At 32.0% G+C, this 12,729-nt stretch overlaps 1 protein-coding gene across 2 annotated transcripts; it reads right to left on the bottom strand.

Moving 5' to 3' along the window:
- Positions 1-140: 140 nt before the first annotated feature.
- LOC106068924 (tetraspanin-11-like) lies at positions 141-11,186 on the bottom strand. 2 transcript variants are annotated; one of them, XM_013228423.2, is made up of 9 exons: positions 11,041-11,186; positions 7,712-7,886; positions 6,357-6,557; positions 6,152-6,226; positions 5,912-6,031; positions 5,667-5,757; positions 5,363-5,511; positions 4,582-4,665; positions 141-2,909 (listed from the first exon to the last, which is right to left on the bottom strand). In XM_013228423.2, the coding sequence occupies exons 2-9, from the start codon at positions 7,862-7,864 to the stop codon at positions 2,853-2,855; spliced, it is 930 nt and encodes a 309-aa protein (XP_013083877.1). In that variant the 5' UTR covers positions 7,865-7,886; positions 11,041-11,186; the 3' UTR covers positions 141-2,852. The 2 variants fall into 2 exon arrangements, with proteins under 2 accessions (XP_013083877.1, XP_013083876.1); XM_013228422.2 differs by having other exon boundaries at positions 10,833-11,171.
- Positions 11,187-12,729: the final 1,543 nt, after the last annotated feature.

Below are 12,729 nucleotides of genomic sequence, written 5' to 3'. Positions count from 1 at the left end.
ACAAACAAAATGTCTATTGATTTCTGCCAGTGAGTAATGTGAGGTTCTTCAAAGGATATAATAAACTCAGACACTATAGTAAAGTCATGGCACTTATTATTAACACCAAATACACAATCAACAAGAAAAACATAGACCTCTTTCTTTTCTTTAGAGTTTAATGTGTTTCACAACCTAAGGTAAAAGTGACCTTTTAAAGATGAATAAAATATTTGCATAAACAAATGTTGCACAGGCCAGCTATTTAAATATGGTCAAACAAGTTCTATACATGGATCATTCAGCAAAGCCATGGCATTTCAGTCATTACCGTCTGTATTAAAAGTAACTTTCAGAAAAATTCATTACTGTAAATACACAATTGAATGTAAAGATATACAGGTATAAAAAATCTTTGTACTATTATATTGTGTTCCAACGACAGGTTACAAAACAATTGCTGTGAAGTAAATGTTAGAGCCTTTAAGAGAAGTATAGAGCATAAATATATGGAAACTTGTCTCCTTACACTAAAAGTCAACAAATTATGTTGTACCTTAATATTCTTTAGACGTGTACTATTCTGACTTGGTTTACTTACAGAAAACAGCATAAAGAAATTTTTTTACTAACTCTTTACCTAAAACGTTTACAAAGTCAAATTTACCCTTAAAAATACCCTCTTCAATTCTCAAAACTACTATTTCGAAACATATTATATCTATTCAACTTTCAATTGAAACAAATATTAAAAAAGGTTTAAAAAAATTTGAATTCTATAAATATTTAAAATACTATTTAAAAATAGTCAAAAAAATCAAAACTTCATCCATTGAGCGAATACAGTAAGTCAATAAAGCCTTTTATAATGTATATTTTGCAAACCAAAAAAAATCAGAAGCACTACAAATAAATTAAATAATACAACACACAGCAGTAAATTGACAAAGCAAAACTAATCAAAGAAGAATGAACTTGAGATCAACACAATATTCCTGCACAGTATGAGCAGATTTGACAATATCAAATGAGCTATTTCAAAAATATCATTGTCACTTTTATCACATCATTGTTTGTGTTACATAGATCAATATATGCACAAGTTCTGTTTCTCTATCAACCAACACTATTATATCACAGGGTCATCAAGATGTATAGAACATTTTTTATTACATTAATATTTTCATTGCATTAAATTCAATACCAATCAACATTCTTTCATTATAGAGTTTAAACATTTTAAAAATCTTTTTCACATACTGCCTTCATTTTATAATAAAGGTAGACAGGAAATAATTTGTGTAAGTATCAAAATGTTAATTTCATTTGGTTGACATTGTTATAACAATGTCTGTTTTATATCAAGGATTCATGGTCAATTTCGCATTTTCAATAATTAAATCATCTTTGGGCAGTCTGGAAGAGATATAAACAACCCAATGTATTGTATAATAAATTAGTTACAAAACTGCTTTTAAAAATAATACTCATAAACTATAATTGATATATAAAGCTTCAGTTACCATTTTGAACATACTGGTAACGATATGAAAATTATTTAAAAAAAAAAGTACTTTGTCTTCGGAATGATGCTCTCATTTTGAATTTAATATCATGTTTTCTGTTGAAAAAACTGCTCCTATCATGAATGTTTTAGTACTCATTTGTTTCATACTCTATCTCTAAATGTTTTGAGTTGCTTTAAATTTTGTATTTTCATTATGGTGATATGGGATAATGCTATCCAGCAAGTGTACAGATCATACAAAATTTTTTTTTTTTTAATCTGGATCATAAATACTTGTAAATTTTCTACATTGGAATAAACATTTTGTCTGTAGTGGGTGAGTTATCAAATAAGACCATGTGTTAACTTATCTTCCATAATAAATTATACATTTTTTTCTGACCTGAAACAGAATACTTCTGCAGGTTTAACTTTAAAAGCACTACAAATGGACTAAGTGAATAATTCTGATAAAATGTGGAAAACAACTCTGAATTTAAAGAGTTAAAGTTTTCATTCTGAGTTTGTTTAGCAGTAGATAATCTATGACCTGTATTAGAATAAATCAAGTCAATAAATACAAATGTTCAACTAAACTCCTGACATAACATTGTCAACAAAACATAAGAAATCCATACACACTTGAACTTAGCATAGAGTGCATCAAGTATGTGTTGAATATATTTACACACATATATGTACACTAACAGTGATCTTTCTAAATACATACATATATTTATATATAAGTAAGCCTAAGTATAAAACTGTGGATTGAAGTACTGGCTAAATAAATAAATAAAAACTGTTTTGCCATAAAATGATTTAAAGGTATTGTCCCTCTAAGAGTTGTAACTATACACTCAATTTTTCACAAACAGTTCAATAAAACATTCTTACAAGCAAACAATCAAGTGGCTACTGTAAGTTAATTCAATATAATGAGAACAAATAAAAAAACAAAAAACAACAAAAAAACAGGAATGTCATTACCGCAATCTTGAATATTTTGTTGGTAAAAGAAACATCTAAAATCTAATGGCTGAGACAAAAATCAATACAGACTTAAAAAAAAAGACTTATAAAAGAAATATACACATTCAAATAATACTTGTGTCAGGTAGGGTCATCATGAAAGTAACAAATTTACATAAAAAACATCATCAAAAATAATAAGTGCACAACAAATTGAAATAGAAATGAGCAGTTTGAACATTACCATTAAATTTTATAAATACCATGTGACCAAAAGGGTGGTAAAAATAATTTATAACTCTAGAGGTTTCGGCTGACAATAAAAAAATGTAAGCAACTTTTTGTACCATCACCAGTTGAATTCAGATGAAATGAAGAGAGGAAAATCATTCAGTTATGACTTTTCTGGCAGAGTCCTATAAAAGCAGATGGACAAAACCAATTCAACAATCTGAAAAAAAAAAGTTTCATAAATAATATTTTTTTAAAACAGTGTTGAACGGAAAACAAAATGTTGGCTGAATGTACCATGAGAACATAGCTAGAGGCCAAAAACTAATCTGAGAGAGTTTTGAATTTTCAATAAGTCTTGATACTCTGTTTGGATGCAGTGAAACATCTGGTGCATCTGAACTCAATGGGGAGCAAGTTCCAAATCTTTGGTATGTATACATGAAAGCTCTGCAATCCATAAGCTTTGAGGGTAAAAACGAGGCACAATAAGAATAGTTAAGTCCATAGCTCTCTAAGGGGCATATGGAGTGATCAATTTACTAGGGTACAAGAGCATTTCATAATAAATGTACTAATGAGAAAGTGTAGCCACCTTGTAGTTCATTCTCGCAAACACAAGGTGCCAATGGAGTGTTCACAGGAAAGCAGTAGCAGAATGGTGTCTAGTACACCTGCCAGCACAGCAATGCATTAGTGTTCACAGGAAAGCAGTAGCAGAATGGTGTCTAGTACACCTGCCAGCAAAGCAATGCATTAGTGTTCACAGGAAAGCAGTAGCAGAATGGTGTCTAGTACACCTGCAAGCACAGCAATGCATTAGTGTTCACAGGAAAGCAGTAGCAGAATGGTGTCTAGTACACCTGCAAGTACAGCAATGCATTAGTGTATGCAGGGAAGTATGAATGCAACAGCAAGCTTTTAGTTTTTTTTTACTTTTACATTCATCAGACTACAGCTAATGTATGACTGGACCAACTCTGAAATTAGCAAAGTATTCTTGTAAATGATGCTTGTATAAATAATTGGACTAGCTGATTACTTGAGTCAACATTGTGCCAGTCACCAGAATCAACTGTATGGACTTAAATCATGAATTTTACTGCAATTAATTGGTTTTAATGTTTCACTGCTATTATAAAGTTTGAATGTTTTACTGCTATTATAAAGTTTGAATGTTTCACTGCTATTATAAAGATTAAATGTTTTACTGCTTTTATAAAGTTTGAATGTTTCACTACTATTATAAAGTTTTAATGTTTCACAGCTTTTATAAAGATTAAATTTTTTACTGGTATTATAAAGATTGAATGTTTCACTGCTATTATAATGTTTGAATGTTTCACTTTGATTTTAAAGTTTAAATGTTTAATGTTTAAATTGGTTTGAATGTTTCACTACTATTATAAAGATTGAATGTTTTAAAGTTTTAATTTTTCATCAATCTTTTAATTGAAAAGTTTGAAATATAGATTATAAGATTTATTATATTAATAGAATTCTATATCTTGTACACTAAGTCGCCCAAAATGTGTCTACATGGCAATAGAAAAAAAAAAGTCCATTACTAACTATCAATTGGACTGGCATTTACAGGCAAGTCATTTTGTAGATGTAATTTTGCCCGCATGCCAGCTATCTTGCATCAATGTGTATGTATATACATATATATGTGTGTGTGTATGTGTGTGTCTATGTATCACACATACATACATATGGAATTGATTCATTGGAATATTTTTCAATAAGAACATATGAGAAAAAAAAAAAGGGAAATCAAGTGGAATTTCAATGAGTTGGATTGAATTGTTTATGCATATAGATTTTTTATTAGAATAATCTTTATATACTTTCATTTAGCACAAAGAGAAACTTAATTTTTCAAAGCTCACCATAAAAACTCCAACAACTATGGCTGTGGTTCCAATAGTGATTCCAGTTCGATGTAGGTAAGGATGAAGAACATTAAAACAGCCCTGTCAACAAATTAAAAAAAAAATCATTTTGTAATGAAATTATAGAAAATTGAAAAAGTGACAGAAATATTGTTAGGACTGCAATTTAGCAGTGGTTATTTTTCTTTAAAAAAAAAGAAGTTTATATTTCCTAAATTCAGGCAGCTTGCTTGTGCTTTTAAGTTGACAGGTAATCAAAAAGTTTGTGCAGTAGCAGGAAATGAAAACTTTTAAGTGCCACAAAACTCCAGCAATTTAAAATAAGCCTAGTTATATAAAAACATAAACTAACTTCTCCCTCAAAAAGTTCAATGGTAGTGAAAGAGTGGCAAAACATTAACTACATGAAAGCTTAAGAATAGATGTGTTATTCTAATGTTGTCTCTCAGGAAAAATTGAATTAAGTAATTATGTCCTATGTCACAGTCATATCAATATTCTTATCAAACTACATTCATTGCTACAACCAATAAAAAGTAAATGTATCCTATCAAGCCAAACCTAGAATTAACTATCAAATCCATCTACATGATGACTCACATGACTTTTGCCTTTTTCACATTAATTTTTTTTTGCGATTTGCAATGAAAAAAAATGGAATAAATTATTTTGATTACGTTTTAACCTGTTTCACCAAATAAATGTTCTTTTGTAGTGTTTACGAGATCTAGCTCTATAGCCCATTCAACCTTCTTTGGACAATACAAATTAAACTTACGGTTGTGAAAAGTGTGTAATTCTTGAGATAGGAGTTATCTTTGATTGGAGGCTTTACTCTAGGGGGACTGCCTGGGGATGGTATAATGCCAGTGCACTGTAAAATATTCTCAGTTCCTTTACAGCAACTCTCTGGTACATAGCTGCCATCTGAAGTTAAATAAAAAGTTATGAAATGAAAAAGAAACAATTAAATGTTTAATTACTTTCATGAAACCAACAGTCAATTATTGTCATTAAATTATCCTGTTGTGGTGAAGCAAGTGTATAATTTAAACATCATAAAAGAAAAAAAAAAGTCTTACTGTTTAAACCTTGAGAGTACCAAGCAGTTCTCTGGTAAATGTACCAGGAGTCTAAAGAGTCTTGATCCCCTTTGACACCACAACATTCAAACTGGCACATCAAATTAAAATTAAAGTCAATAAAAAAACACCCAAGCAAACTTTAAAGAAAAAAAAAAATAAAGGTTCTATTAAAAATATTAGAACAACCAAACCAATAACAAGATTTAACCCAGAAATAACTAAACTCAAGCTGACAATATTACCCCTTGTTGTACTGTGTCCCATGCCTCAGTTATGATACGGTTTCTAGCACTTTGATAAATGTCAACGCCATAGTTTTTTGTCAGCACATCTTCCATTTTATCCTTTACTTTATCTTCAAGCTGAGGGAAAGACAACATAGTTATCTAAAATAAAATGCATAAGTACAGAAAAGGCTAGCAGTGTGGCCTGCTGAAAAACTTTTTTCTGGATTTAGTAAGTAATCAAAGAGAAGTACTTACCTCACCCACTAGTACATAACCCAAGACTCCAGCTACAAACAACATTATTGATAAGAATGACAAAAGCCCAATATGCTGAAATATATACAAAAAGAATAACATTTGTCAGGCTCTACAACTATATTTTATTATCATTTCTCAGTCAATGTTACAAGCTACAGTCTCTATCATCTTATTGAGAATCACTATAATTATTCTGACTTACCAATCCAAGTAAACATCTGTAGTCCTTGAAAACACCTAGAAAACCAACAACACTGATAGCTATAATAGCACTTCCTCCAATAATCATTAAATAGGAATCTGCTTTATAGATCTGAGCATTTATTAGCTCCGACACCTGTTGATTACCATACTCAGCCTCCAGCGTCCATAGTCCAATACCTAAGATGCTTATAGCACCTATCTAAAAACATAAAAAAAACATTAAAAAATAAAAAACAAAGCTAAAATTCAGTGTAATTGTATCAATTAGTTTGGATCAGTCATGTAATTATAGTTACAACTGACTTGTCTATATTATTTAAATAATTCTCATTAAAAGTCACGAAAAAATAACTCTTTTATTTCTGCAAGTCGGACAAGAGTGTTACCCCACGAAACTTTTGCAGCGAAAAAAAAGAGGGGGGGGGGTGGAGAACAAGTAATCTTCTCTGTATTCACCTGTCACTAAATAGCAGGGCTGGTCTTAACCGTGAAGGGCCCTATGCGAAACGGATTGCACGGGGCCCAGATTGGGTAGGTATACGGATTATAAGGAAATAGGTGAAAATTATGAGTTTGTATTAGCAAATAAATTCGTCTTTGCATTTGATTCATTCTTTACTACGTACAGAATTACTTTACAAATGTTGCCTGTAGCATAGTCATACAGTATACCGGTATCATAAAAATTTTGATACCTACATAGATCTTGACACCTTGAAATGACAATTTTGTCTATATTTCAGGAGATTTTTTATTTTTCAAAGGATTAAAAACAATGTATGGAGATTTCCGAGACCCTTTTTGTATATTTTGCTATTTCAGGAGATTTCCAGGAGCTCCTGGTAAATCAGGAGGTCGCGGAAAATCTGTTATAAGTTATAAAATGATTTAATTTAATAATTTACACCTTGAATTAGCGTGGGGCCTATGAAAGCGCAGGGCCCACTCCGGTCGCATAGGTAGCAGTGGCAGAAGGCCGGCCCTGCAAAATAGCGGCGTATGCTAGTACATAATAAAATCTGTGTGATTAGAAATATTTTTACTAATTGTTTTTTATTTAGCTTTTAGCTTTCTCAATGCGCTATGAACCTATCACTTGAAGTGGAATGGAAGAAAACGGTACATTGGTGAATGTTTACAGGATTGTTTTTGAAATGCATAAAATGTTCCCTAAAGGGACTAATTCCACATCTGTCTTTCCCTTGATCAAGGTACCAATCAAAATAATGAATTACCAATAGTTAAATAACTAATTGGTTAATTTCTTTTATTGATTCTTGTGTTGTCAGGTAAAAGAAATAAGGGTGCTAAATTTCAGCTTAATCCGAGATTGATTGAATAATTCATATTTACCAAAACTATTGCCAAGAAGCTTAACAGAGCAATTCTTATTCCTCTTAAGACATTTGGACTAACAGCTTTGGGACTATCATTCAAATCATACAGTTCATAGGCCATAGTAGAATCTATGCTTAGACTTTGAAGAAATGTACGGGTTAGCCGCATGTCTCCACAATTTTCCTTTCACCTGTTAAAAAAATGAATTAATTTTATTTGTGTGTGTGTAACTATTACATACAGCTCTGTTCCTTCATTGATTTCAAATACACTCTGAGAAAGGTGTGGGGATGGAAGAAGCTATTTCAATAAAAAAAAAAGTGAATTCTATTTTTCATTTAACAGCCTGGCGTTCAATATTTTTTTCAACAGGGCATCTACTTGCTCTGAAGCCTGCCTGTTCTTCGAAAAAAAACTCCTCTGACTTTGTCTTGAGTCTTGAAACAAGCCTTAGACTCTTATGTAATTGTAATCTACTAGATTTATATTTAAGTTGTTTTAGTTCAATGTCAAAAACAAGACTTCAGAGCAAAATTAATAAAAATCTAGTCTTAAGACATGATGCAGATTAAAGTTGATAAAATATTTATTCTAATCAATTAACCAGATTTAACAATCTTCAATTTAAAAAAAAATCAATTTTTATATGATTTTTTTTAAAATTTGCAACCAATTGGGACTATTAACAATTACCTCTAGAATATCTAATACAAATCTATATATTAATGACATCTGTTGGGGAAAGACACCAGTGACATCAAAAAAATTAGTGCTTTTGCAGAAACAGAAGATGCATCATGACTAACAGGATTTGAAGTGAATGTCAGTAAGCTAGATCTAGATATAAGCATGAAACATGTTGTAGAGACATGGACCAAACAACAACTTCTTTCTTGTGAAGAAGAAACCTTTAAATATCTTGGAAGTACAAATTTAGAAATTAAATTAAAAAGGCAGGTAAAGAATATTTGATGCACCAACAAATACTCAAAAGTTTACAACAATATCTTATTAATCTAGACTACTGACAAGATCGTCACATAGATCTATATTCATATTATATATATTTCTACTCTATTGACATCTTTATTTTTTTTCATTGAATGAAGGTCCTAGTCCTAGAAGAATAAGTAGCTAGTTAGAGACTAGTAGATCTATCTAGACAATGGTCACAATCTAGTTATACTATAATCTAGGTCTAGTCTATGACTATAGTGTAGATATATATATATATATTCTAGATCTATAAGGATCAATAAATAAGGTCTACAGTTATAGTCTAGATGTTAGACATTGCCTATCTATCTGTGGCATTTTATGTCTCGAGAGAGACGATCTTTTCCCTTTGTAACTTCTTGTGTGGCTAAAGAGGCCAATCCTTGATACACAGCTGCTGTGACAGGTTGGGCATATGTAAACACCAGCCGCTTTTGCATTTTCACCCTTCTTTCTGCTGCTGTTGTGTATGGCATCTGCAATCCTAGACCCTTCCTTTATGCTCTCTCTCCATATGGATATATCCAGTGCCACTTTTTCCCAGCTGCTAGTGTCAATTTTGAAGAACTTCATGTCACGTTTGCATACATCCGTATACTGTAAAAGTGGGTGACCAGCGGCTCTCCTGCCTTCTGTTAGAATGTCTTGTGGCAGTTGAACTACTGGCATTCTACGAACATGGCCAAGCCATCCAAAGCGTCTGCTGCTGATAACACAGCGCATATCCTGGCATCCTGCTCTTTGTAGCACTTCCTTATTGGCTATTTTATCTTGCCACCTTATTTTAAACCTTAGACACCAGAGGTGGAAGAAGACATTCAGCTTTTTTTTCCTGCCATGAGTAGATTGACCATGTTTCACTTCCGTATAGCAAAGTGCTCATCACACAGGTCCGGTAGACTAAGGCTTTAGTATTGTTAGTCAGCAATATATTGTACAACACTCTTTTCTGCCCATTGCTTCTCTACCAGATCTTCCAGTATTGGAATGCCTAGATGAGCTTCCGAGCCTTGGTGATCTCAAAAAAGCAATTAACTGCATGAAAAATAGAAAATCTCCAGGGAGAGATGGCATCCCAGCGGAAGTAGTTAAACTCCTTGTCCCTGAACTTTATAATCTCCTCTGCCAGATCCCACAATTTCGAGTATATTATAATGTCTTTTTTTTTTATCGCACTCAAGATTGATGTTTTCTATATCGAATGACACCCCAAAATGACAATTTTGTCAATATTTCAGGAGAATTTTATGAGTTTTCAAAAGATTTTAATAATATAATTTTTGGAGATTTCCAAGACTTTTTCATACATTTTGCAATTTCAGGACATCCTGGTAAAACAGGAGGCAGCGGGAAATCTGTTTTTATGAGTTATAAAATGGTTTAATTTTATAATTTAAACCTAGTATTAGCATGCATCCTATGAAAGTGTGGGGTCTTCTGCAGTCGCATAGGTTGCAGTGACTTAAGGCCGGCCCAGCTAAATAGCGGCATATAATATGCAAAGAGTGTATAAACATGGAATGTTGTATAGTTATCTATTGTTTCTCTTTCATGTTTGTGTTCAACAAGCCTCAGATGACATCCGATAAAGGGCACTAATTCAGCTTATACCACCACTTCAGGCAAGTACAATTTCTTTCCCTTGAACGAGATCCAAACAAAAGAATTAAATACCAATAGTTAATTAAGTAATTAGTTCATTTTTTTAAATTGATTCTTAAGCTGTTAGGAAAAAAAAATAATTGTGCAGAATTCCAGCTTGATCCCGAAATTGGGTGTGGGAGAAATAACATTAAACATGTACAAACATTTTACCAGAGAGACTGACAGAATATACAGTGTGAGTTAATATAAATAAAAGCTTTGTAAAAAGGGTTTGAAATGGGTGTAAGCCAGTAATCTAGTACTACTAGTAGTAGAAGTAGAGTAGACTCTGAGTTATAACAGTAACAGTAGGCCTACTAACTTAAAAAGTACTAAGTCTAAGTGTTTAGAGAATCAATTTAGATAATCTATTCAATCTAGAATCCTAGATCTATCTATAAATCTATATTATAGATCTAGATCGAATTCTGGATGATCTGGATCCATTCAATATCATTCATAAATATTCATATTGTTTTGGCGATTTTGAATTTACCTTTATTAAAAGTAAAACAGTAAAGCCTTTTCTTTTTTATTATTTACACAGTATTTACACTCAATACGTCAATTTACTCATTACTGGCTTTACTTTATTTTTAGTAAAACTAGACTAGATCTCTAGTAACTAGATTAAAAATCTATTTATTTGTCTACAACAGCTTGTTGAATCAATCGATTTAACTAAGAATAGGGCATAGGGTTACGTATTAATATAAATCTAGGTGGTCGATCAGATCTAGATTTGGATCTAAATTTTCGATCCCATTGTTTGCAGCCATTTATAAACAATCATTCTTGAACTTGTTCCGTACTGTACTGCTGTGTAAAAAAAAAGGATGCCAACTAGTCATGCATGTTTTCAGTAACTTAAAATCTGCCAAGTTGTTGGATTTCCTGGTTGATTCGAATCGTGCAACCCATTCCTTGCTCTGGTCTTATTTTACTTATACTAATAACAAAAGGAGCATTTTTATAAATTTGTCCTAGCTAATGGAATAGGAAATGTTCTATTTATGTCTTTTTAAATATTTTTATTAGGTTTTGTTTTATTTTTTAATTACATTATGATGTGTTTTATGCATTAATAATTTTGAATTAGATCTTAAAGTTAAAGAGCCTACATCTAATGATCTATATATTATCTAGACTGTGATTATCCTAAATCCTAATTGATAATAAAGATTATTATTATTATTGTGTACTTGTGATTTGATGCTCTTAATCTTTATTGCAAGTATTTTTTTTAGCTGCATTGAGTATGGTTACAAAATAAATTTCTATCTCAACTTTTGAATAAACTAAATTGTTTTGGTATATATATATATATATATATATATATATATATATATATATATATATATATATATATATATATATGGCTCCTTCTGTCTCGGAAGACAATGGATGCGCCCAGATGAGTCACTGGCTTTGGTTACGTCTTAAGATGGGGGCAGAATCTGGAGTGACTGATCAAGCCAATTCTGGAGCGGCAGAGTTTGCCACAGTTTGTGCATGCATATATCCACATCTGTCCTAGGGCAGATTTCTTTTCCTTTCTCTTGGCTGATGCAGCTTTGTTTCTTTTGCATTCGGTGAAGTTCATACCAGCAGTTACAGTCTGTCTCCATGCTGTCCGGTTTTGGGCTATCTCCTCCCACATACTTTGATCGATGCCCATAGCTCTCATGTCTCACTTGCAGACATCTCTGTAGGTTAGTCTTGACGGCCCCTGGGTCTGACTCCCTCTGCAAGCTCAGCATTTAGGATGTCTTTAGGGATTCTTCCATCTGGCATGCGACTGACATGACCTAGCCAGCGTATTCTTCTCTGTTGAAGGAGAGCATAGATGCTGTGCATGTTGGCCCATGTCAAAACTTCCTTGTTGGTGATACGATCCCTCCAGGAGATGCACATTGTGTGTCGCAGGCAGTGTAGGTGGAAACTATTTAATCTGTGTTCTTGACACGTTTTGGTACAGTAATTATAATAAATGGGCAAAATTCCTTTTAGTCATATTTTTACATGTTCTCAATTTGAAACTAAAATTATTGGTTATTGACTTTGTACACAAATGGACAAAATTAGATCTAAGATATAAACACTTTTTTTACTAAAATTTTAAATAATTTCTTAAATGCTTAGAAAATTGAAAATATGATAGGCCTATTTCTTTCCTATATACATTTTGTATTCAAATTAATGTCTGTTAATGTGGTATTAGCTCAAATATCCTGTGGCTCGATCGGTCACAGGTTCAAACCCTGCCTGCCACCATCCCGTGCTGTTCTGGGGTGTGTAGGCTAAAGGAACATCTGAAAAATGTAAACAAAAAACAAAACATCAAGCACATAAAATAAAAATTCATTTTAAAAAGCAAATTACTTTATGAAGCA

This window comes from Biomphalaria glabrata, chromosome 5 (genome assembly GCF_947242115.1).
Source record: "Biomphalaria glabrata chromosome 5, xgBioGlab47.1, whole genome shotgun sequence".
Taxonomy (NCBI): Eukaryota; Metazoa; Mollusca; class Gastropoda; family Planorbidae; genus Biomphalaria; species Biomphalaria glabrata.
Note: the sequence above shows the minus strand (reverse complement) of the source record. Positions and strands in the feature narration are given on the sequence as shown.